The sequence below is a fragment of the Dasypus novemcinctus genome, chromosome 2 (assembly GCF_030445035.2).
Source record: "Dasypus novemcinctus isolate mDasNov1 chromosome 2, mDasNov1.1.hap2, whole genome shotgun sequence".
In the NCBI taxonomy this organism is placed as follows: Eukaryota; Metazoa; Chordata; class Mammalia; order Cingulata; family Dasypodidae; genus Dasypus; species Dasypus novemcinctus.
The window spans coordinates 69,930,432-69,957,677 of record NC_080674.1 but is presented as its reverse complement, the minus strand read 5'-3'; the positions used below and the strand labels follow the sequence as shown (position 1 = coordinate 69,957,677).

The window sequence follows — 27,246 nt, the reverse complement described above, 5'->3', positions numbered from 1 at the left end:
AACATTTTCCACTTCTAGATTCTAGTTATATTAGAGTTTATGCCTGGTCAAATCCATCTAAGGTAAGAAACCATGAACATATGAGCAGGAGGAATCACATGGGTTGGTTTTAATTTCCTCTTCTTATTTAATTACGAAAGAGAAATTTGGTTTCTGTCCTCCACAAATGCTGTTGTGGTAATTTAAAAGCTCATCTACAGCAATATGTTTTAAGAGGAGGAATTGGGTTTCTCTACTATTTCAGGCACTGTTCTGCCAAAAGCTACTTTAAGAAACCCATCTATGACCTAAATCTCTGTACTATTAATGTTAATATTCTGTTGGATAAATTGTGCTTTAAATGTCAAGACTAATGAAAAACCATACCCCCTTCCCCCAATGTCAAATCAGTATACATATACCAGTTGGTGACAAATAAGAGACTGCAGTGTTTCTTAATTTCTTAAATGGGAGGAGGGCAAGTATTGGAATAAAACAAAAAACAAAATAAGATTCTTATCTAATTCCAAGTTTTAAAGCACTGTGTTACTATTTTAATTCATGTAAACATGCCTATTAAGAGTATTTTGCAAAGATTCATAGGACTAAATATTAGAAAGCCAACTTCCGTTTCTATTACAGTATCGTAATATAAGAGAAGGCAAGCAAAGTCTTAACATTTGATTCAAAATAGTTTCAGGTCATCAGGAACTGAGTTGCAATCACTGCTACATTTTATATGCTTTCTAAAGTACCAAGTGTTACCACTGCAAAGTACCACACTGTTCTCCAATGTCAACAGAGAAAGGCAGCATAAAGGATGCATCATTTTAATTATAGGAACGATATACATTCCAAATAGCAAAGGACCACGATTAACTAAGGACACCAGGAAAATAAACCGGAATTCAATTCAAATCCATTCAAGTAAAAATAAGCATTCACCACACACAGCCTGATCTGCTTGCCTCCACAGTCAAACAGTTTAATTTTCAAGCTATGAGCAAACTAATTTTCATTAATCAAACAAAATTAATAAAAATAGAAATCTACAGAGGATCTGTTACAACAGCTGTCAAAATTTTTAAATCCAGAAAATTTACTAGCTCTCTACAATTACACTGCAGTTATTACCTGGTGGATCCATTTCTATATAAAACATCAAGTCTGTGCCACAATTTATATCTGTCTTAGCATATTCCAAATCCAGGTCTTCCATATTCCAAACAGTGTTGTACATTTGTGCGAGAGTTTCCTTGGCTGAGCTTGGTTATAAGAAAAGAGCCCGGCTTTCTTTGTAATGGTGTCTTGGAATTCATTTTAAAACCTATAAGGGGCTGCACTGTAACCTATTACATCACACACCCCAGCCAATCAAGTCAGAAAAATGTCACCAGACCACTCCTGCTTCATCATTTCTCTTCTATACCAGCCTTAACACAATCTCAACCTCACTAAGAACGTACTTGAACAGAACTGTAATATATACATATGCTCATCGCTTCAAAAGGGTGCTTAATTTGACTGTTCTCTTCCAGCAGTGAGTTTTCTAATTCCCTTTTTATGACTCCTTGCAGCATGGTATGCTCCACTGTTGGCAGAATGACAAAAGCTGATATGCTGCAGCACGTAGCTTTTTTTTCCTTCCCCCTAGTGCATCTGGGTTTATAGATAGCCCGATCATTTCTTGGTTTAAAAATCTTACAAAGGTATCAAAATGGGATATTGAATGAATATTTTATAGTCCTTAAATACCTCCTCGATAAATTAAAAGCAGAGAGGATCAAGGACTCTGGATCTTTAATTTCAGTCCTATATAATTCACTGAAAACTCAGAAACTTAAACACTCACAAATGTGCCAAAATTAGAAAGCACAATTAAAAGAAAAGAAAGTATAAAGTCTCCTCGTCTAATAAACATTGCAATTTAAACCTAGACTTTATGGAATAATAATGAAAATTCTGAACAGGAATTAAGATGCATATTATTAGCAGAAATATAAACATAACTGCCAACATTATAAAGAGACTTTAAATGTTACTATTGAACAAAAGTGAGGTAAGATACTTCTTCCAAAAAGAAAGAGGCCTTATATCAAAATGTGGAGTAGAGGAACAGTTACCTTTACGTATTATTTCTTACATGATGCACCATCTTTGGATTTATCGTGCTCATACTGCTTGGGGATGTGACATAATCACTTTCTAAATTGTAATTTTTTGCCTTTTTTCCCTCTATTGCAAACACCTCGCTCCAGGGACAAATATTATTTCTTCTCAGCAATATTTAATGTACAGCAATTTCCCTACAAATCTAATTTTTAGTTTGTTTTTCAAAATAATTCTGCATATAATACTACTACTACCCTCACAGAAGCCTACAGTACATTCCCATGGAGAGCCAGCCCCTCTTCATACTCTCAGGATTACAACGGGGGTGGGGTAGGAAGGGAGAGAGAAAGGTGTCCGTGTCCGGCCCCCCCCACCCCACCCCGTGTAAATGCGACTCATTTCAAAAACTATAGCGGCTCTGGGATCTAGGTACATATGTACTTTACTTTGCGCGACAATTTCAAGACAGAGTTCTTGAAAATATCCTCTTAGAAATATATTCTCATTAAATTTGGAATCATCAAGTATATTAGAAGACACCCAAGGCAAGGCATTCTCCGAGCCGCCTTCCCTTATATACCCTCTCTAGTTTAATTCATTTTCCCATGAATGAAGTCGGGTCTCCTTTTTTCCCCTTCCACCTTCACTTTTCCATCTGTCTAAGGGTTGAGGTAAGCCTAAACTCAAATTCAAATGGAAATAGTAAAAAGTGGTAGGTGATGGTGGTGTATATCCTTGAACAAGATACAGACAAAAATTCTTTCTTAGCTTATTAAAAAATGTTTGTCCTTCCCCCAAAAGGGAGACAAGCCCTCAGAGCAGCTGCTCTGGCCCAGCAGTTAGCCAGCCCAGACAGCCACCCGCGTATCCGCGAGCAGTTGGTGCAAGCCAGCCGGGCTGCGGGATGCCATGTGGGAGGAGGGCAGGGGACAGGTGATTTGCCACCGCTTCTCTAGGGCTCGGCCTGGAACCAACTTCCAGCCCAGCACCTGTAATTACCTCCTTCCCTAAGTTCCCACCTAAACCCCACCTTCCCCTCACACTGACCCCCGTGAGGAAACGGGGGAGTGTCTCCCCTAATCTCCCATCTCCTGGCCCCAGGCAGCATTGACGCCCACACCCACACGTCCCAAAACTTAAAGTACAGAACCCTCAAGACAAGTACAAAAAGACAGCGAATGGGCAGAGAACGGCACAAATTAAAGGCAACTTACTTTGCAGGTTATGCATTTCAACGGTTTTCCTTTGAAATGCCCGTATCCAAAAAAAAAAAAAAAAAAAAAGCCAAAAAGCTGTCCTTCCACCGAGCGGGCACAGCTCCCGCGTCCGCCCCGGGCGCCGCTGCCGGCTGCCGCCGCTGCGCGCGGGGGCGGGGACGGCCGAGGGTCCTCCCCGGTCAGCGGCCGCGCGTCCCGCCGCCGCACGCGCAGCCCGGCCCGGCCCCCCGGCGCCCGCCCTCGCCGGCCGCGGCCGCCGCGCGCTCCTGGCTCCCCATTTAGAAACGCCACTGGATTGGGGAGCAAAAGAGCCCGGCCGCTCGCACGTCTCCCTTAGATAAGGATCTCGGCTTCATGATTAACTCGGGCAGGTTCAAATATTTGCTGAGCCAGGGATTTCAGGTGGGGGGAGGGGAGCCGAAGTCAAAGTCAAAGTTGTCATCGGCTAACAAGTGGCCAATGCAAGACCAACTTGCTCGTTTTAGCTGAGAAAATGAGAAGGCTATTGTGAGGGGACCTAAAATAGTCTCTGTAACTGGCTACCGCAGCAGTCGCTGGGCTCAAGTAGCTGACAGTGAAGCGAGGCACTATGCACAGCCAAACACAGGAAGTGGCTGAGCTAGTTCAGCAAAAAATAGAATCAAAGCTTTCCTTGTAAAGGCCTGAACCTCTCAGAACAGCCCAGAACAGAGCGCCTTGCTCCTGTCCACCTCCTTCACCACCTCCCACACACTTGCACAGACAGCCCTGCAGGTGTAACAGGAAAACCCTTTATGGAGCAATTCAGGCAGGGACCTGATTTTTAAAAAATTATTAGTGGTTGGAGAGGATCCTCAGGAAAGCATTATAGCTCCGCATGGATACTACACTCCAAGTCCATGTAAAGATTACAAACAAAAAACTACTCTGCATCTATTTTTGAGGTCAGTTTCAACTCCTGTTTAAATTCAAGTTGCAAAAAACCAGATTTAGGACTATTGGCTATACTTAAAGAATAAAATTACCTAAGAAAAATTTCATTTGCATCAGCACAGATGACTTTAATATCATCCCGAGGACCGTAACACATTGTCAAATCATAGGATCGCGGAACAGGAACACCAAAAAGTAACTTAGAGATCAGTTCAATCAATTGCCTCATGCTACAGAACTGACATTCTGACTCAGTAGGTCAAGTGGTTTGCACAAGATTATGGCCATAGGACCAGAAGTCAGACTACTGAAGTAGCCCCTGCTCCTCACTTCCCTCTGCCAGGGAAAGTAAAAATTAGCAAGCAAAACTGAAGTTAATTTCTTTTAAGCACATGCAAAAATATTCACACCTATAATAAAACTCTGGCTTCTTCTATTTTCTATTTTTGGCCTACTTAAACTGAAACAACAACAACCAAAAACCACTACCTTTTCATTCCCTTTGAGGAAACACAGGTTCTGCAAATCTCAGATCTTTATGGGAAGGTGATACAGCATTTTACTGAATGGTCAGATGCAGTGAATAAAGGATAATTTGGGCTCTAACATAAAGTCCACATAGGCAAACACAGGAGCCAACTTCAGAATTATTCTCAGTGTCTGGGAATTACTGCTAAACCTATGATAAAAGTGATTTTACAAACTTTTCTGTCAGTGCAACTAATGTAGAAAAACCCACTTTCCTGATGAAAAAACACACTGTATAACTGAACCTCTCAGCTCCTGCCAGCTGATTACAGTGACATATGGTTAGTTAAGAGAATACCCTTGCATCCTGAGCAGCATAATCTTGTCCAACTTTTAAAATTAGCCTTTCTAAAGCTAGAAACATTGGAAACATCAGTCTCGTAAGTATACCTGTCTGGATTCACATGTTCTTTCATGTCAAACCTTCTAAGATTAAAATGCTCTCTAAACCCAACAGCTTATTTTCTGTTTCAGAAGGAAATTATCCACTAGAAAGCAGTATACTCTCTACTTAAATAAAGTCTTAAATGGGTTTGAAAACTCTTTATTTCAAACAAATTGCCCACAATATGTACAATCATCTACCATAGAGAGAGGCTATTATATTACTGACCGGGGTGGGGGTGTAGAATCTTTTCCAACTGAATTTTTTGGAAAAGTCATCTGCAAGATACATGCTCTTATTAGCTTAAAAAGAGAGCCCTCTGCTGGTGAAAAAGAATCAGTAGTATACTTTCTGTATATTTCACTGGATGTCCAAAATTTCACACAAATAAACATAATTGTTCAACTGTCACTTAATCTATATGATTCACTAGCAAATACCTCAACTAGTAGGGCAGATGTCATAACAACTAAAGAAATATTAATATTTTTCATGTGGCTGTTAAGATCTTCAGGAAAAACTATATTTTAATTTTGGCATTTATTTGAAATGACTGAAGCACCTAAAAAACTCAGCCACATTGAAAAACTTACACACCTAATTGAAAACCATGGATTCCTTAAAACAATATGTATTACATTCTCTTTCCCCAAAGTTTCCCCAAACCTCATTTCCGAGGCAAAAGTAGGCTTATTATATTTCACTTCTTTGCAGGCATAATCTAGTCAGAAAAATCTCTCTTGATCCTCAAAATACATGTGAATGTTAGAGACCAAATGAACACTGTATCTCACACATGCAAATGGCTATCAAGTAGAGAATTTTCCACAACTAGCTTTCATTCTGCATAACTTCCTAAATGTGTCTGTGGGTCAGCAAAAGACCATTAAAGAAAGACAGAAAAATAAATAAACCAAAATCTTCCTTTAAGGGTAAAATAAGGCGACCCTCCCCCTTTCATAATTTTAACTTAAGATAATTTAGAACAGAAGGGCCTTTCTGGATGATGCAAATTCTTCATGTACAGTGCTTTTTTATCTTTTTTTTGGTAATTTCCACGTCTAGGGCTTTAATGATAATCTAAAGATTCAGGGCTAAGGAAAAACAGGTTTTTGAGTTTCGGACTACTTCCGGGTTTACATTGCACACTCTGTCGCATTCTATGGGTGTGCCCATTGCTTAGCAGAATGAAGAACTCCTCCCCAGAGGTTTTCCCCTCGGATCCAGTCCCTCGAGAGAAAGAGAAGACTGCACTGTGAAAACAAAAGTAGAACTGAACTCTATACCTCCAGCACTGAACTATACACCTCCAGCACATGTACACTGAAATACATCCTTTTTCAGAGCACAAATAAAACTTGCTATTTTTCTATAAAACCTAGCATGGCTTGCCTCCACGCACTCCTAACCATTTAAATTAAATGCATGCATTTTTTTCAAGGTTTCATTTCTCACCTTTGAAGCAACCCTCTAATGTCAGACCACATTTTAAACCCAATAAAAAATAAATCAGAGAAAAGTAAAACTCTTTGAAAGTCACTTCCCACTACCTTAGTGCTTGCTTTAGTCTTGGTTGAAAACCAAGCCCAGAGCATTTAAAACAAGATTTATGAATCGGGCTCTTTAGGATGAATGTTTTGCAATGCGCCAGTGGTTAAAAATTAACTTTGACAGGTGTAGAAGGGCAGGGGGGAGAAAGAGTCATTTATTTTCCACTCTGGGCTTGAGGGTGCAATATTAGACTTCAATTATGCTACATTAATATTTCTGAATATATCCATTAAATCTGAAATATGTAAATACACTTATAATGGGTTTCATTCAACGGCACCCTATGTTAAATGGCCCTGTTTTACCTTGGTTGCACTATAGAAATCTACTTCAGCTACCTATTCATAAAGAGTAAATATAACATATAATGATTAAAAAAAAACCTTGCTGTTCAGCTCTAAATATTTTTAAGAGTAACACAAAGGGAACAGCAAACTATTGGCAAAATTCTGAGACTTTACTGTGCTTTATCTTTCCAAATCTTAGTTTTCCTCTATAAAAGGGGTGAAATCACAGGGTTGCTAGAGGCATTAAATGAGCTGGTGTGTAAAAGTTCTTTGAAAATTGGGATGTTTATCAAAGAATTAAAAAAAAAAGTTGGGATAATTATTATGCTGCATCAGGGCTTTAACAGGAAGTTTGAAAGGAGAAAAGCTTTGTCCTGGCCCTGGAGGAAGGTAATTGACTAGACTAACAGAAAGAACTACAGAACAGAAGTATATGGGTATGAGGGACTTAAGGGCACAAACACACTGAAAAGACTGGTTTAACCTGCTCATAAAGCAAGGGGAGTATCTTCTGGGTGCAAATGTAGTAGGTGGCAGAGTTTTGGGCTGCTGTGCATGACTGTACATTTTGTGTACTGTGCAAAGGCATCCACCTGGCCAACGTGTAAGGGGGAATTGAAGCTGAAATTGAAGCCTCTCCACTCGGCAAGCCACACACAGAGGAAAGGGCATCGTATACCAGCACCGTCCTCCCTCCCACGGGGCAGCACCTGCCCAGGGACTGTCTCTTTCAGCTATGCATTAAGGCCCCTACAGACTCCAGAAGGCCTGCTCTGCTGGCTGGGGCTGTGGGGTCAGTGGGGTTCAGAGTGGGATTAACTAGGATGGGTAGACTGAAGGAGTGAGAGCTGCAGAATGAGAACACCTCCAACCCAACAGATGCAGAGAGACACTATAGGGTCATGAGTTTTAGTACATACCACCTCATCTAGCCTCACCACAACCCCAGGAGAGAGGCATTATCCCCATTTCACAGACTGGAAAACTGAGGGGAAAGGCAAATTACTTAAGGAACTTGGCCGGTAAGCAGAAAGAACGGAGATCCAAACTCAGAAGCCCACAGTTCTTTCCTCTCCATGTCTGATGGAGCCATTCTGAGTCTTATCCCCATAGCTATGGAAAAGTGCACTGTAACTTTCTACTGTATGTAATTCACATGGGGCAAATATCAAATATTTTTAATGGGATACTGCTGGAACTTTTATAGGTCTATTTATTGGACCCTAAAAGCACCCCTACTACTCATCCAAGTTCCAGAACCCAGGAAACAGGTTCCAAGTGCAAACAGTTCTGGCACACACCGATCAATTGGCAAGGGGTAAAACTCTCCACTTTGGGGGCCTCTCTATCTCCAAAATGGAAAAGCTGGACACTTTGATCTCTAAAGTGATGCTTTTTATAATACTCTCATTTAAAATATTTACTGCTTTTGGAAAATCTGGTAAAAAAAATTGAGCCATTATTTATGTACTTTGTAATTTATTTGGAATATGTAATTTATTTGGAATAAGTCTTTTTTGATACTCGTTGAACGTAAATGCTATTTCTCCTTTCCCTATTCAAATTATACCTATTCTTCAGGCCCATTTCAAGTTCCATTTCTTCTATCAGTCTTTTCTGTCTCCTCACAATTACCCTAAACAAACAAACCATCAACTGCGTTTTTAAAATTCTTTTTGTACTTAGAATATGTGCACTCCCACATGGCATTTAATTATGTAACATGTGCTAATATTTCACATTTGTAGTCTGATACCTAATTCAACTTTGCACTTTTTTTCTACTTCTGCATTCCTAAGAACACCAGAACAATACTGGGCTGACACTGCAAAAAATCCCTAAGTGGGTCTCATTTGAATTGACACTTCCTCAAACATCAGGAGTTCTGCCTATCATTTCAAGTTCCCTCTGGTAAAAACTACAAATGGTATCTATCTGCCCCATAATAAAGTCTTGCTCTTTTCAGCCTTAAATAGCATTCAAGTACTCATTTCTATTACAACAATAAAATTACTGAAAATCACTGATTTATGACCATTCACTGGAACTGTGCCGGGGCCATGCATCCAAAACCTGCTCGTACGAGCACATGCTGGGGCAATGATAAAAGACTCTAGGAAAACACTGCATTCCTATTGGGCCTATGAAATAATTTCTTGAGCCCAGGGTGCACTGCCAATCATCTGCATGGGAGGCATTCCTGAATACAAAGGTGCTGAGGAAGAAGACATTTTCCAGGTATGGATGGTGTATTTTTACAAGTGAGGTAACGAAGCACCCATTTAATTCCAAAGGGCCTATAAAGACTTCCAGAATGGCTAAAAAGGCATCACACAAAAGGAAAAACGGCTTAAACTAGGGTTTAAAAGTAACTTGGATTCAACTTTTTTGAAGAGGCTGCATGCATACTAAGATGGCCCAGCAAATGTTCAATGCTTTATTTGTCATTCTTCAGCAGAGCTGATGGAACTAATCCTTCTTTGACATTCGCACATCAATTTCTTAGTATAGGAATGTAAGGTCCATCGAAGTAGCTTCAAGGATGCATTATGAAAAAGGTTGTAAATGGATCTTTACTGGAATTAGGATGAAACTGATAAGGACATTTAACCAGTTTATAACAGTCAGACTAATTAAATACCACCACTGATCTACTACTATACTTATGTACTAGAAAGTCCAACACTCCAAGTGATAAATCCTTTCGTGGCTATCTGGCTTTCATTTTCCATGTCTCCCCCCTCCAGAGGGATGGCCCCTGAGAACACCGGGGCCACCTCCAGCCCTCTCTACAAGCAGGGCCTAACCCTCCCACATCCCTAAGAATCACCTTGACTTTAGTCAGGGGAAGTGAATGATCAGAGCTGACCCGTTTGGTGCAGGGTCCCGCTCCGTTTTTGCCAGTCCTCTTCCTCACCCAGGTGATTAGTCTAGGGGTGGGTAGTAAATAAAATGGCTTACATGCTGCGTTCTATCCGTGTCCACCCCACCCATCACAGCTCACTGCTAACCTATCAGTGCATTTTTTTCCTTCTGAACTCAAAAGCAGCCTCTGAACCCCAACACAGAGCTCCAAAATCCATTGACAAATGAGCCAAGCAGTGACATGAGATGAAACCTTTTGGCCCATCTGGATGAAAGTCCTAGGCCATACCTGCTGATAAACTTCTCTGATGCCATCTTCCTAAGATTCCAGGCATCTCTATTGGAACATCCTTGCCTTTATTATTTGGAGACCATATTTTGAGTCTTTCCATAGAAGCTTTTCCCAATACCTGTATTTTGAGCTGTTGCCTAACCCATCCTCTATACCACCCCCTCTGCAGGTTAGGTTTTAAGCATAGGACCTTGCCTTCCTCTATCTGCCTCACTCACATGCAAACACTCAAGCTAAGCCTGGCTGTGTGACACCTAATAAAAAAGTACAACTTACTCTCTGATGCATGACATTGACAACTGAATTCCCATGCCTGCCTAGGTAAATATGGTAATTTGCTTGAATCACCTACAAGGGAGCAATACACTTGATAATAAATTCATGATGTTTTACCTGAATTCTTGGCATAAATTAAGACCACAAGCAACGTCTTCTAATGGTCCTGAAACTTAACGTCACTTGATAGGGTCCTAATCACCACTCTAAATGACCAGCCTCTATTAGCTAATTTTTTAACCAGTATATAGCCAAGTAAGGTTGTTTGGACTTAACACAGTAAGTGAAAAATACATTAGTTTAGATTAATCCCATTGCTAATATGGTCTACATTTCCTGCTTTGTTAAAAGGTTACCTGAACACCACCCTGCTTTCAAAGAAGTGTCTGGCTTGCACTAACTTGCTGCCCTGCACACTCTGGTTTCATACTGCCAGCATTATTGAAAATGTTTATTTTGACAGATATTTCCTGGCATACCTGCTTCCAAAAAACACATTTCAAAATACTTTAAATTATATAGTAATTATAAACCCCCTACTTTATAAGTATTAGAAAGAAAAACAAAAATGTCAACAACTAAAATGAACTCTATAAATTTATTCAACAACTAGAAGCATGAAAGTTGGTAAAGAGACCTCCTCCAACCCTCATCTAAAACTGAGATCATTTAAAATCCATAAATGCTGAAATCTAGATAATATTTACTACATATATTACCACCCAACCATTTTATTTTTTTTTAATTGCGAGGTACACATTACTATGGATCTCAATCCTACAAGACTAATGTCCAAAGAGTTGTCTGAGGCCACCACCTTTTAAAGCTCTTTAAAATGAACTATGAGACAGTTTAAAACATTCAAAAAGCCTTACCTGGTGCAGGCTGTCGTTCGTTCCATTCGGTTGAGATTAAAATTTCTACAATTTTTATGAGGTGTTCAGTATTATCAGAGCTACAAAAAAAAAAAAAAAAAGAAAGAAAGAAAAAGACTTTTATTAGAAACCTTTTCCAAAAAAACAAATTTTTTTCATTTATACCCATTCAAGTGGGTGTATATAATGTAAACATGTACACACATATCTGTAAACTAGTATCTTTAGAATAAATTTAATGACAAATCAGTTTAGGATTACCCTTATCACCCCAAATACACGTTTATCTTCTTTCACTTACCTGGCTGCTGGGAATCTGAAAAGCATAGGGCTGAAAATTTCGGAAAGCACTCTTGCATTCAAGAGATTTTTGCTGGCAGTTTGAGAGAGCTTGAAGAAATGTTTTAGCAAATACTGAAGCGTAAGCCAATACTGATGAGGTATGTTAGGTGACCTAATGAGCTTCTTCAGCAGCTGGATATATTCTTCCGGGCTTTGTATTTCTATAATTTAAATAAAGAAGAAAGGAAAAAGAAAAGTATACAAGACTGTTTCTGGGTATCGGTGAATAAACACCTAGACAAATTCTGTTCTTTCACTTAGCTACCAGAAGGAGTCATTTAAACCAAGTTGTCAGAGCAGCAGACAGAACATTTGCTCTTCTCATTAGAAAAGGCTTTGTGTAAAAAATCTCAAGTCAAATGGAAACGCAAGAAACTCTTGGTGCAAAAACCACAAGATGTTCAGGGTGTGCTGGCAGAAACCAGCCCTGTATTGAGCAGCTTCAAGTTTGATTGGCTAACTTGGAGGAGCATCAGATAAGTATACAGGTTTTAACTTTGAAGGTTACGAACCACAACTTCCTGTCCCCAAAGCACTTAACTGGAGCATTAGCTCCTAAAACGGAAAGGCCTCTTCCCTCAACACATTTGTAATGGCCACTCGAGGAAGATGACAAGAACATCCCCAGTCGCTGGGTCCCACTCCTGGTTCCCTGAATCTGACACTGGGACTCAAAACACCAAGTCCTTCATTGATGTAATGAACTGTACTAGGGCTGATAAAAGGTTCATAATCAGTCACTTCGCCATGTGGGCAATCTTCCTAAGCAAACAAGAATCTGGGTCTTCTATCTGATGCCCTGGTATGGGAGGGAATTTTGGGTGGTGTGGGGGGGAAGGGCAGGTTACTACTAATATTTTCTAAATAATATTTCCTTATATGCAGCACTTAATAGAGTTTACATGCACAGGCCCACATTTAAATATATGTTCAATGAGGGTCTCGGAAGAGAAAACAAACCTTGGGCTAAAGAAATCATTTCACTATAAACGGCTACGGGAATGACAGGATTTGGTAGATCCAGGAGATAGCGTTTGAAAGCATCTGCTAAAACGTGCACATCAATCATCTCCAGGTCCACAGAGGTGGCATCTATGAAAGAAAACATTTTAAAAATATTTCATATCCTTTATAAATCAGTTGGACCAATTTCCTGACTGCTTTATTTAAATGTAAGATAGGAAAGGAAGCAATATGAGAAGAAATATAAGATACTCTAATATTTATTAACAGGGCTTCTCAAGGGCCCCTGAGTAGAAAAGTTTTCTTGCTGTAAGAATGTCCTACGAATTTCAAGATATTAGCATCCCTGAGCCCCTGCTCTTGTTGTCAGTAAATACCCCAGAACTTTGAGGATAACAAACAGATGATGCCCCGAAAGCATTTCCAAACACCCTCTGAAGGGTGGTTCTGCCCTGAATGAGAAGGGTTCTATCAATGGATGGATGAACAATATAGTTCCTAAACCTCAAAAGGAAAATGAGAAGTACAAACACCTAGATTTCCTAAAATCTGAATTGATAAATATTGCATCTCAGAATTAATATAAAATTAATCTGAGTGATTAGTTATATAGCAACACATTATGGAATTTTTGTGACCAATCTCAAGAAAAAGTGGCTATAAAAAGAATTTTAACATTTTCAGAAATCTTTCCCTCTAATTCTGACTGGGTATTACTAATCTAACCTGAGGACACTCAACTATCTCAGAAGGAGGAGCATGCCTGTCTAGTACATCCCTGTGGCAGTTTGATATTATTTATGAATTCCAAAAAGAGACACAGATTATGTTTGTAAATTGGTCCTTAGGGATGATACCCTTTGATTGATTTAAATTCAAAGGCTCTACATTTACTTGATTAAATCAAGATCAGGACTTTGAACCCACAGCCAACATCGTTCACAATGGAGAAATCCTAAAATCCTTCCCTCTAAATTCAGGAACAAGACAAGGATGCCCACTCTCTCCCCTTCTATTTAACATTGTCTTAGAAGTACTTGCTCGAGCACTGAGGCAAGAACCAGATATAAAAGGCATTCAAATTGGAAAGGAAAACTCAAAATTTCATTATTTGCAGATGACATGATCCTATACATAGAAAACCCTGAAAGGTCTACAACAAAGCTTCTCGAACTCATAAATGAGTTCAGTAAAGTCGCAGGTTATAAGATCAATGCGCAAAAATTAGTAGCATTTCTGTACACCAATAATGAGCAAGATCAGGAGGAAATCAAGAAACAAATACCATTTACAATAGTAAATTAAAAAATCAAATATTTAGGAATAAATTTAACTAAAGATGTAAAAAACTTTTACACCGAGAACTACACAAGACTGTTCAAGGAAATCAAAGAAGACCTAAATAAATGGAAGAATATTCCCTGATCATAGATAGGGAGACTAAATATTATTAAGACGTCTATCCTACCAAAACTGATCTACACATTCAATGCAATCCCAATAAAAATCAACACAGCATTCTTTAAGGAACTAGAAAAACTAACTATGAAATTTATTTGGAAAGGAAAGAGGCCCCGAATAGCCAAAGACATATTGAAAAAGAAAAATGAAATTGGAGGAATCACACTACCTGACTTCAAAACATACTACAAAGCTACAGTACTGAAAACAGCACGTTACTGGCATAAGGAGAGACACACAGACCAATGGAATCGAATCAAAAGTTCTGATATAGAACCTCATATATATAGCCATATAATATTCGATAAAGCCACCAAACCCTCTCAACTGGGAGAGAATGGCCTATTCAACAAATGGTGCCTGGAGAACTGGATATCCATATGTAGAAGAATGAAAGAGGATTACCATCTCACACCTTATACAAAGATCAACTCAAGATGGATCAAAGACCTAAATATAAGAACCAAGACAATGAAGACTTTGGAAAGCAGTGTAGGGAAACATCTACAAGACCTTCTAATAGGAAATGGCTTCATGAACATCATACCAAAAGCATGAGCAGCAAAAGAACAAATAGATAAATGGGACTTCCTCAAAATTAAAGCCTTCTGCACCTCAAAGGAGTTTGTCAAGAAAGTAAAAAGGGAGCCTACACAATGGGAGAAAATATTTGGCAACCATATATCTGATAAGAGACTTATAACTTGCATATATAAAGAACTCCTATATCTTGAAAATAAAAAGATAAACAACCTATTTAAAAAATGGGAAAAAGATTTAAACAGACATTTCTCCAAAGAAGAAATACAAATGGCTAAAAAGCACATGAAAAAATGCTCCAAATCTTTAGCTATCAGGGAAATGCAAATCAAAACTACAACGAGATACCATCTTACTCCCGTAAGATTGGCAGCTATGAAAAAAACAGAAGAATACAAATGGTTGTGGGATAAACTAGAGAGCCCCGAGAGCCATGCTAATTCACTGGAGCCCTTCTCTAACACGTGAGGTATATTCTGAGGCTGACTTTTTAGTGTTTGAGTGAAAATACCTTTTGCAGGACTGAAGATAAGCCCACCTTATGTCAGATTCCACCAGAGGTGATGATGCAATACTACTGTGTCAACTCTGGCCAATAAACTTACTTTTATATTTTATAGTGCAGAATCAAAAGGAAACCAGTTTTATAGTATGTGTTTTGACCTCAATGGGGAAGGAAAGCTGGCTGTCAAAATAAATTGTTGACGTGAATTTTGGTTCTTTACCTCACCTCATGGGTGGTGTGAAGTTTTTTTTTTGTTTTTTTTTTTAGGTAAACTGCATCACTTTGTATTTGGTCACATTAAATACCTAACCACTATTTCTCAAATAACTCCCAATTCAGAGGTCTCTGATGTCTAAACATTTCCTGTGACTTTTAACATGCTCAAAATTTGACCAATTTTCTGACCAAAACATGTATATTTATTTCAATTGGCTAAGGACAAATTTCAGTGTTTTCTTAACATGCTTTTAAAGTTGTTCTGAAACAGAGAAAAACAAGAGTCTTTCTCACCCTCAACTTTCTGCCAGTCAACTTATAATCAGCAACTGAGGGCTAGATAGGAGATTCTGCAGCAAAGGGGATATAGCCTGTGCATGCGTACGTGTAAGGCTGATTTCTATGTACAAAAGGAAATCTAAAACAACGTTAAAGTTTCTAACATGTCAAGTGAAACTATTTACTGATAAAGATCTAAAATCCTTTTTTCCCAGAAATATTTTTCTAGAAATTTTTGTAAACTGCCTCTAAGACATATATACAGTTCTATTTTACTAAATATCATTTGGGCATTCTTAGCACAATTATACCCCCAAGGGGCTTCTTCCAAAACTGGGCTTTGTTCTTTTTGGTTCAAACATCCAAACTCAGCTTAAGTAATATAAGGCAGAAAAGTTATTTTTTAAAAAAGAGACAAATTTGGGAGAGAATGGAGGATCTGAGAGATTCTAGGAGTTGATATGAGAAGAAGACTAGCTGAGATGATGGTAAGTAAACTGACTCACACTTGTACAATTTTGTTGTTGTTGTTTTTTCCTCCTGAATGGCTCAGGGGACAAGTAAAGCCATATCTGGCTAAATTAATTAGTGTTATATAATCTGCAGTGAGATGGTTTGTACCAGCTCCCAAGAACCTGCAGTGACATCATGGTGGTAGCCTGAACCTGACCCTGGTGGGAATATTTACACCATGGAAAAGGGCCAGTGCTATAAACCAGGACTTCTTCTTTTCAAAGAGATGGTTTACGAGCACACCACTGAATATAACATCATCATGATGTTACTTAATATAACTATGCTGTGAAAAAGAAAGACAGGGAAGGAAAAAGGAAAGACAAAGAGAAAAGGGAAAGGAAAGGAAAAATAGGTCAGAAGAGACATTTGTCAAATGACGTAAGCTTATAACTATTTTTTTCCTAACTGATTCAGATGAATTAGATGTAGCCAACTATGAAGGGGACAGGGGAGATAGTAGATATGCAGAGCCAGAGAAATCTCAAGAGATTGTTTCTCTCCTCTGCAACTTGTACAGGACCCTGGGCTCATGACTGTGATGAATGCCAGCAGGTCTGCAGGTAGGTTTACCCACACAGAGCACACCAACTTAGGATGAACACCAAAGGTTTGCCTGCTCCCGTTTGCATCGTTACTACAGGGAACTGGTATGGACGACTTCTGAGGTCCCTTCCAACCTAGAACCCTGTGGGGATTAAGTTCATTTGTGTGTGTGTGCACATTACCTGAAACAGAAAGGTAAGAACTATGCTACTTACCACAATCAAGAAGCTGTCGTAATTCTGTTGGGCTGCTCGAGCTCTGTGTTCTATATAAAGTTGAACATTCCAGACCTAGGATACAAAACAGACTGTGGATGCCTTACCCAGCTCTCTGGAGAACCGTGAGCCTGCTGCTGGAAAGACATTCTAGATTCTATCCAGAATCTCTTTCAGATGTTCTGCCAAACATTCTTAGACATCAAATGTTACTATTAACCTTATCTGGCATGTCAGTGATTTTGGCAAAATCATCTGGGCACTAAGAAGGAAGCTAATTATATTTATTAAGTTATAGAGTATTTAATATAGTTTCCATACAATAATTTCAAGTTAATATAGAGTTAGAAATCACAGACCAAGATTGTTTTCCCAATATAGTCCCAAATAGCTTGTGCATCTGGTACAATATCTACACTGTATTTAATGTTTAATGAATACCCAGGAGACAACATAAATTGTAACATCCAAGAAATCAAGGTATAGTAAGCTAACGGAGTCCCTCTCCCAGTCTGCTTACCTTTCTTTTCAATGGCTTCCACTAGCTTGATGAGAAGAGGGGGGGCAATGTCAGGAGGGGCAAACTGCTCTGCAAGGTCCAGAAGAGTCAAAGCTGCAAACAAACAAAATTCCATGATTACGTTTATTTTGGGGAAACCAAATATATTAGATGATAATGAAAAAAATGTAAATGCAAAATAATTTAATTATATCTGACAGTAGCACACTCAGACCTAAGCACAAGGGACCCCTCACCTGTGCCCTGCACTCTAGAAGGTCCTCCTCCAGTGGGGCCTCTTCCCACAGTGTGATGCATTTTCAGGGCCCAGGGGACACGCCTCCTGCTTCTCTCCTGGGACACACTGAGAGTACTTACCCAGAATCCTGGAATTCCCTGTCCAAATAGCTACTTAAAGCCTATTCTTCAGGTCCATCCTCCCAGGGCAGACCTCCCTGCCAGGAAGCACCTCCAGTCCCAAGCAGGGGCTTGATGGGAGTGGGTTGCAGGTGGAATGGACTTGGATGTGCCAGCCCCTTGCAGTGTGGGCTGAAGCCTGGCATGGGTTTGAGCAACTCTGTCCATACCACCATGCTCGGGGGCAGAACCCTGAAGAGTCCAAGACCTCAATATGCAAATCCAGTCTCTCAGTCATTATGAAGGTACAGTTGTCAAGGCAGGAAGACAGACAGATTTTATTGAATGGTTTAATGTGACTTATAACCTGAAAATGTTAAGACATGGGATAAGTGGCCCCTGTGGTACTCTTGCCCCAGGCCTAATGGAAATCAGGAATGTGTCTAGTGTTCAGTAGGGAAGCCACTACACATGATCCCTTCTACTTGACACTCAAATTAAGTCCTTGTGCAATTGCTGTGGGATCCTTTATTTGCATACATATATTTTGGCCAGTTAGTAGTAAGAAATGTCATGCTTTCATAAAACTATTTTTCAATGCTTTATTTTCATGTCTTACCACTTTTAATGCTACACAAGAAAAAATATATAATTCATTCATAAATGACGTCCTTCAGCATTGCACTGATAACTATTCTTACTCCAAAAAATATATATAAAACCATTTTTAAGTAAAAATATTTTTCTCTTAATAAACCAGAAGAGGGAGCTAAATATATATTCACCACAAACTTCTTAACTTGCAAATACAAGTAAAGAACAGTTGTTATGAAAGTAACTATGTGTGCAATTGATTTATTAGCCATCAATGACTTTTTTACATTTATGGTTCATTGCTATGTGCTTGTATCAAAGAAGAGAGCGTTTATATAATCTAAGAAAAAAAAAATTTGCAATTTGGTTTCAGTGAGATTTGAGTGGTGTAATTCTTTATTATAAGCCATACACCATGTTAAGCAAATTTCCAATTAAGTCTATGTTTAAATACTAAGAGTCACCTAACCAGATCCACAATGCAAAAGTAAAGTAAAACCACATTAAATTCAATCTCTGATATCTGATAAAGTAAGATTTAGGTTATATTGCAAAATCTAAATCCTCTGACCTAAGCCCCTTTCCAATTGCAATAGGTTCTGCGATAGATGGCCACATGATCTTGCTACCTAACTCTATTATTAGCTACTGCAATGACCCAGGATAAAAGGAGAAGAGCTAAATAACTGAAGAGAATACTACAGCAGTGCTGTCCAACAGAACTTTCTGAGAAGATGGAAATGTCCTATAGCTGTGCTGCTACTAGCCCATGTGGCTGGGGAGCACTTGAAATCTAACTATTGAGACTGTGAAGCTTAAATTTTAATTCTAATTGATTTAATCTGAAAGAGCTACACGTGTTTAACGAACACAGGATTGGAGAATGCAGCATCCTGAGCAAAGGCAAATTTGTCAATGGGACGAAAGATTAAAAGGAAGTCAGCTTTGTGCCATCAAGACCCCAAAGCGCTATAAAGCTACCCTGGAGGACCAGGCCACATAGCATAGGGCCAATCAACATCTTAACTCAGTCATGTAAAGTTCACCATTGAGCTTCCTGGGTGACTTTGTCCCACTGCAACATAACTCTAAAAACACATTCTGGAATTCACAAGGCAGAAGAGACTTGCTATTAACTTTACAGTCACTGCTCGGTCAGTTTAGTGGGAACCTCACCAAGCATTTCCCACACTTGCCTGAGGCTATGGATCACCTGGAGAACTTGTTAAATACCGATTCCTGGGTACCCCCAAACCCACGTAATCAGGATAACTAGAGGAGGTCTGTTTTTAGGATATACTATTAAGAAGACTGACCTCCTATAAAAAATCTAGCGATGACATTCCCCAAACGTTAAGCCATGAATGTATTTGAAAAGCATCAAAATACAAATGTCTTGAAGGTTTCATATGGCCTTTTAACTTAAAATAAAAAGGAAATAGGATAAAATGAAAGTACACACCATTTCCTCAGATAAACTATAGACCACTTCCCTTTGCCTTACTGGATTGCCAACTCACAAAAGTGTCCTCTCCCACAGATGCCTTTTACACTGAACAAAATGAAACATCATCCTATCAGTGTATGTAAGAGAAGGAAAATATAAAGATTACGAAACAGTGTAGAGAAATATTATTAATTAGGATTCACTACAGTGGCTCTTCTTAGCCCTCTCAAACTTGGTTGTTTTTTAATTTATTTCTCTCCCCTTCCCCCCCACCAGTTGTCTGCTGTGTCCATTCACTGTATGTTCTTCTGTGACCGCTCCTATCCTTATCAGAGGCACCAGGAATCTATGTTTCTTTTTGTTGCATCATCTTGTTGTGTCCGCTCTCCGTGTGGGCGGCGCCATTCTTGGGCAGGCTGCACTTTCTTTCGCACTGGGTGGCTCTCCTTACGGGGCGCGCACCTTGCATGTAGCACTCCCCTACGCAGAGGACACCCCTGCGGGGCAGGGCACTCTTGCGCGCATCAGCACTGTGCGTGGGCCAGCTCTACACAGGTCACGGAGGCCTGGGGTTTGAACCACGGATCTCTCACATGGTAGGCGGATGCCCTATCTATTGGGCTCTTTTTTTTAAAGATTTATTTTATTTATTTCTCTCCCCTAGCCCCCCCCCCCAGTTGTCTGTGTCCACTTGCTGTGTGTTCTTCTTTTTGTCCGCTTCTGTTGTTGTCAGCAGCATGGGAATCTGTGTTTCTTTTTGTTGTGTCATCCTGTTATGTCAGCTCTCTGTGTGTGCAGCACCATTCCTGGGCAGGCTGCACTTTCTTTCGCGCTGGGAGGCTCTCCTTACGGGGTGCACTCCTTGCGCATGGGGCTCCCCTACACGGGGGGCACCCCTGCGTGGCAGGGCACTCCTTGCACGCATCAGCACTGCACGCGGGCCAGCTCCACACGGGTCAAGGAGGCCCAAGGTTTGAACCAGTGGATGCCCTATCCACTGGGCCAAGTCTGCTTCTCCCACTGGGCTCTTAACACACACCAAAACGCAAAGGAGCTAAAGACTACAATGCATACCATAGTCTTTATATCGGTGAACATATCCACACACTGCTCAACCAGCTAAGACTGCCCAGTGCTCTTCCCCTTCTTGTGTAAATTACACAGGCTACTTTTTTTTCCAATAAAAAAATCTCTTAGTGTTAGGTCTCAAAGCAAGGCCTTCATGGATAACCAGAGATGGCATGAAGAAAACTTCAACACGAGAGTTAGGCAAAACTCACATTTATTACGTCTGCAGAGGTAAGGAGCCAAGGCCAGTCCAAAGTGACTCAGACCTGACTCCCGGGGGAAGCAGTTCCACTCTTGTTTAAATACCCAAGTTACTACTTAGCATTTGCTTTGATTATGCATTAGTTTTTATACATATGGATGAACACACATAGCTGGTTATATAATTGTATGATTAGTATGTTCAGGAAATCAAGCTTGCACATACATTGCATGATCAAGAAAGGGGCGGATAACTCCACCCCTGGGTGGGAATTTTACTATGTTAATTAAGCAAGTTGAAGTGAGGACAGCAAGGGGCTGCTTCTGCGCAGGTCTGGCCAACTGGTTGAAGCTGGTTTTCATACTTCATTGCTTCAACAGGATATTCTTGACCACTAAAAGCAAAATTTGGCCCAAAGAGAGGGTTATATTTCATTACCTTCTGATTTACATACAATTCTTTTCTTTGTATCCTAGCAACAGGAAGAGAAATAAGTTACTTTCAGGTATTCGGTCATCCTATATCCATCATTAGCACAGACAACTGAAAATGGAATTACTTAAAGAAGATTTATGAACACGATCACTTCTAGAATCATGAACACAATCACTTCTGCAGGCAAATATGAAAGTTAAATGATAATTAAAGATTTCATTTAATTGCAGCCAAAACGTGCACCCAACAGTTGTTACAAAGCTGGGTTGGCAAATGCTATATGTAAGAGGGTTTCTACCAATTTTTGAACTTTGATTTGAAAATAAAGTAAAATAAAAACGTTCTTAGTTTCCTCAGAACTTTTAATGCTTGTTTTCCTTTATTTAAAAAAAAAAGGCAGTTTACCTGTAGTATGCCAAGATACAAAATATCATTTGTTTTATGCATACAAATGTTACATGAAGTTTCTGAAAAGTTTTGTAATGGCTATCAGGTATCTGCAAGAACACTGGAACTTTTTTCAAAGTAAACATGAGACTTTTAAAATAATTTTAAAAATTAGACAAATATTAGGAAGTATAAGTACTCCTTTTGTAACGTATTGAGTGAAATGTCCACTGAATTAATATTGAAAAAAGTCTTATTACTCAAATGCATGAATCCTCCCAGTTGATTAATGTATTAAGACTTTGCGATGGTAATTTTAAGAGGTAAATTTAACTAGAGACAACTTTCTTAAAAAATAACAATATCCTCTAATACAATGTCTGTGATACAGTCCATTTCCCCTATAAAATATTTAGACATAGGGAAAGTAGAAGCCCTACCCAGGAAGCCTCTGAGGTCCTTATCTACTTTGGGCAACAGGATTGATTACAGTTGAAAGTCTAAGAAGTCGTCTACAATAAAGTATTAATTTTTACAACAACCCCAAAATCAAAAACAATTCCTTTAATTCCATTACCTACAAAAGATTGATGTTCACTTTTTCATTAGATTCCATTTTAAGAAATCTGGCCAGGATGTCTCCCAAATGCCCCATTTTATACCTATTCTTCCCTTTGCCTCTCCTCAGAATCTCTGGTGACTACTGCATTTATAGCAATGTTACTATTTATTACATCACTGTAGAAGTTTGATATTGTTTATTAAATCCAAAAGTAGATATTGGAAAAAAAAAAAAAAGAAATCTGGCCAGGAAATGACACCTGCTAGGAACATTACCAAATCTGGCAAAGTATCTTTGAAAAGTCCATAACGAAGCACAACATCATATAGTTTTATAATATAAACACACAAGCACTAAAACAACAACAACAACAACAACAAAAAAGTACAAAAATATAGATCACATAGAATAGGGTGCCTACGAAACAAAACACAAATTAACGGAGCATGTGTCTCCTAAAGTTTACAAAATAAATTCTCAATAGATTTCACCATCCAGAAAGACTTTATACCTGCTTGAGGAATGCTTTTTAGCTTTGAAGTCTGCTGTAGCACAGTGTACAAATCTGGAGAGCTAAGTCCACTCTTAAGAATCTGGGTGAACTTGGAGATTCTTCTAGAATCCAACACCAGTTTTTCATTTAGCTGAATCATTTTTCATCAAAAGAATCAGTGCTGCTCAAGAAGAGAAGAACGAACAGCAGAAGGGTTTTAAAGTGGTGAGGCCAAGCAATGCATCATATCAAAAGAAGGGAGGAATCAGTCCTCAACATGAAAGGAACACCAATGAACTCTGGGAGGGTCCCAGGTTGGAGAAAGGATTTTTGAAGACATGTCCAATGTTGCATTTCCCACCTCGTTCTATTCTTCCCCCTTTGCCCTGGAGAAAATCAATCACATGAAGCAGAAGAGAGCATTCTCTCCATCTTAGGCCCTTCCCAAACGACCACCAAGGACAGGCCTGAACAATCCTTGGGCACCAGCGGTGTGTGGGAGACAGCGGCATTCCTGCCTTAAGTGGTGCCAGCACTGCTACAAAGTGCAAGATGAAACCAGCACACAGCTGCACCTTTTGGAGGCGTTCTTCATTTTGAAAAAGAGATATTTTAGAGTTGGTGCCTGGCAACTCTGAGTGGAAAGTTCAAGCTGAAATACTGGGACTCCAGAGACTGCCCAAGCCAAATATTTCATTACTAATGGAAGCAGCTTAGAAGTGGGTGAGAAACTGCCACTTACCCTTTATACTGTAATAAAAATACACAGAAAAGAAAGTGTATATGCAAAGTATGGATCAATATTAATTTGAGATGTTTGTCTATTAACTGTTGCTGAATCGAAAATGATTTGTCTAAAACAATTTCTCTTCATTACCTCAATAAAAAAAAAAAAAAAGGACATTCTGGTGGGCAAAAGCTAAGAAATCCCAATTCCTTTCTTAAGTAAATCTCATAAGCACATTCATATTTTATGCCTGTAATGATTAACACCCTGAACTTCTATACGTCTTAAATTCTATGGGCAAAGCCACAACAAATGCTAGCCTGTGCTCCTTGGCTAAGAGAATGCTGTTAAAAAACTAAAAACATACTATGGATTCCCAAATTTTGGAACACATCTGTATAATCAGAGTATAGAAATGATTTCAAAGCAGAGATTTAAAGCCAAAGACGCATGGGTTGAAATCCTCATTTTGCCACTTACTGACTATAATCCTGAGCAAGCTAATTAACTTGAACCTCAGTTTCTCCATCTGTAAAATGGGAATAAAGTGAGCATTATGAAGCTCACATAAATGATAATAAATGTAAAAAAGCATGGTAGGCATAGTGCCTCATATGTAGAAAGCAAAAACTAAGGATAGCTAATACTGATGTTAGAATTATTTATTATTACTAATAGATTTTTGACACCCCCAATTGAAATGATAAATTTTAAGACCAGACACTATTATAATTAAGAAGATTCTTTTCAGTATTTTTTAAGGTGACAAAGTAGAAGCTCATTTGAGAGAACAGACATTTCCATTTTGCCCTGCATTCCATAGTGAATATTTTTTCAGGAGTCACCACTAAACTATCACATTGTTTTCAATTTATTGTACATTTTTCCCACTAAAGGCTGTAATACTAATCTGAATTATTATACTTGAGTTTTCTGAATGTGAAGAAAAAATGAAGTTGGAATGATTGTGTAATAAATTATATTGTGCTTGCAGTAAGAATTTTTTTTTTTTTTTTGGAGAAAGGAGAAATAAAAACTATGCAACTGAAAAGGGAGTAGGAAGAGTAGATGTGGAAATAAATCTTCAGCCATAGCTACATTATTTTCAGAGATAACTAGGAGGAGGGAATTAAAAGGGCCGCCCACAGATTTAACCTAAAGTCTGCAAATCTTTTCAGATACTGTCTTTAATATATTTAGGTTTATCTTATCTCTTCTATTCCACAGTTTAAAAACAAAAGAAAGGGATCTGAGATCCTCTGACCAGTTAGTTTTTTTTTCTAGAGATTTACTTCTTTATCCCCTCCCCCTCATTGTTTGAGCACTCTATCTGCTCTCTGTGTCTGTTTGTTGTGTGCTCTAGGTGTCTCTTTGTATTCTATACTTTTTTAGGAGGCCCTGGGAGCTGAAAGAGGGACCTCCCATGTGGGAGTGAGATGCCCAATTGCTTGAGGTACATCTGTTCCCTGTTGTTGTATCTCATTGTGTCTCCTCCTTGCGTGATCTCACCAGGCCAGTTGGTTACGTCTTCTTTAGGAGGCACCGGGAACTTAACCCAGGACCTCCCATGTTCTAAATAACAGACTGGTCTAGGAAATAACACATCAGGCAAAGATCCTATTAAATGTTAGCAGACATTACAGCTTTGCTTCTGATGACCTTAGCTAAAGCCTTAGAGTTAAGAGATTACTAAAATGCAAGATTACACTTAATCTTTGACAGGCTAGCCTAATTAAGTATGATTGTTATCATTTACACTGGAGGCTGATTTAAAGATTACAATGTACAGTGTAAAGCAAATTAAAATGCTAGGTAGGAGGTAAATGGGGAGGAAAGAAACTTCCTCCTCTCCCCACCAGAAAAATAATTTATGATTGAGTCCACAGGCTCTCAGAAGCTAATGATTTATAAGGAAAGTTGGTCTTTGGTCTGTTGGCTTATAACGATTTTGTACGAAGTGTGACCCATATCCCTCCCCCACCCCTCACCCCCAAAATGGAAGGAAAGGAGGGAGTAAACCACCTGGTGTCTATGCAGTGGGTGCTTGACTTTTTGTTGAACAAATGAGTGAATGAATGAATATACTGAACACTGACTAGAAGGCACACCCCATGCTAAGTATTTTGCAGAAGCTTTTATTTACTTTTCATAGCATTTCAAAGACATATAGTCTTTCCGATCTGCAATTTAAAGGTGAGGAAAGTGAGACTCAGAAATTAAGTAATTTGGCCAAGGTCACAGAACTCATAAGTCTAAGTTCCCAGGAGTTCACCTTGGGCCTTTCCTCCACCTACAGGTCCCAGTCAGGAAAGAAACCTGTGATGAGTTTTCCAGTATTTCTTTCCAAGTCTCCCTAATTTAAATGGTAACTGCACTAAGAATGTTAAGTGACCATCCTGGATCTGACGCTTGAACCCATAGATAAGAAGCCACACTCTTCCTGGTGTGTTCAAGTAAAGGTATTCTGATAATACAAGTTTTTATACTTGTTCCCAAACTAGCAAATCAATATATTCTCCCTCACTACGAAATACTTTGAAATGCAGGTAAATAACACCGTAAAACAGAAAAGCAATGGGGGCCTCGCAATAATAATAGAAGAGGGAGGGAAGTGCACTCCAGATGGACCAAGTTAATTCTCTGCCTCATGGCTGAGGGCAAACTTGTGGAGACACTCACCCATCTCCCCCTTAGGATTTTCCACGAGTCAAACTTACAAAATATAATGTTAGAAATGCTTAAAAATTATAACACAGGGTCTTAAACAGTAACTTGAGAAGCTGCAATGTCACTAGCAATTGAAGAATCCTCTGATCTGGAGGGGGCAGAGGTAAGGAGAGAAACTGGACAGAAGGACATTATTGGCAAAACCAGAGACCAGAAAGAAGTGTTTGATCCAGGTTGGAACCTCGCTGAGGGGCGGAAGGCAGGCTGCTGGCTGACTAAGGAGGCAATCAGTGCAAGGAGGAGCTGCCAAAGGGGCGAGTTTGTCCAGCTAGGCAGAACAGGCAGTTTTAAGCAAGTCTGGCTAGAAATCAGAGAAAAGAACCACCAGATTCCATTCTAATAACTTCAGAGAGAGTAGTTGTTTTTTTTTCTCTGACATTTTTAACCATACAGAAAAGTTGAAAGAGCTGTACAGTGAAGGGTCATAAACAGTCCACTTAGATTCTACAATTAACATCTTACTGTATTTGCTTTATTACATACCTTTTCCTCTATTAGTTTTATAGGTATTTAATAAACACCCTCTATATGGCAGAATCTTCCCAAGGACAGGGTTTGGGGAATATTTCCTGAACTTTAATGTACATATTAGTAATGTGAATCAGGGGTGGGGCCCAGATTCTCTATTTCCAACAAGCTCCCCCGAGAGTTACCCATTCGGCTGGTCCTCCAACACACTTTGAGTAAGGAGCAAGGACTTAGGATGGGCTCAGTCAGAGACAGAAAACCCAGGTCACTGTGAGAGCTGGAATCCCAGTGATGACCTTAAACTGAAACCTTGTTGCCTGATGGCCCAGGACTTCATGGCCTGCACCCCAGGGACACTGCCACCCAAACATCTCAGCATGTGGTGGGCAGCTGACACCAAATGACCGCGAGGGTCTAGCTA

The 27,246-nt window shown here is 39.3% G+C and overlaps 1 protein-coding gene across 2 annotated transcripts in view; it reads right to left on the bottom strand.

The window, feature by feature from the left end:
* The window catches only part of PIK3R1 (phosphoinositide-3-kinase regulatory subunit 1), an 81,914-nt gene that overhangs the window by 9,679 nt on the left and 44,989 nt on the right, over positions 1–27,246 (bottom strand). For both annotated transcript variants that reach the window (XM_004465589.5, XM_023590884.2), the window contains exons 3-7: positions 17,380–17,472; positions 16,860–16,934; positions 12,582–12,713; positions 11,581–11,782; positions 11,280–11,359 (exon numbers count right to left, since the gene is read on the bottom strand). In XM_004465589.5, the coding sequence (XP_004465646.1) occupies positions 11,280–11,359; positions 11,581–11,782; positions 12,582–12,713; positions 16,860–16,934; positions 17,380–17,472 (582 nt within the window). The remainder of the gene's footprint in view (positions 1–11,279; positions 11,360–11,580; positions 11,783–12,581; positions 12,714–16,859; positions 16,935–17,379; positions 17,473–27,246) is intronic.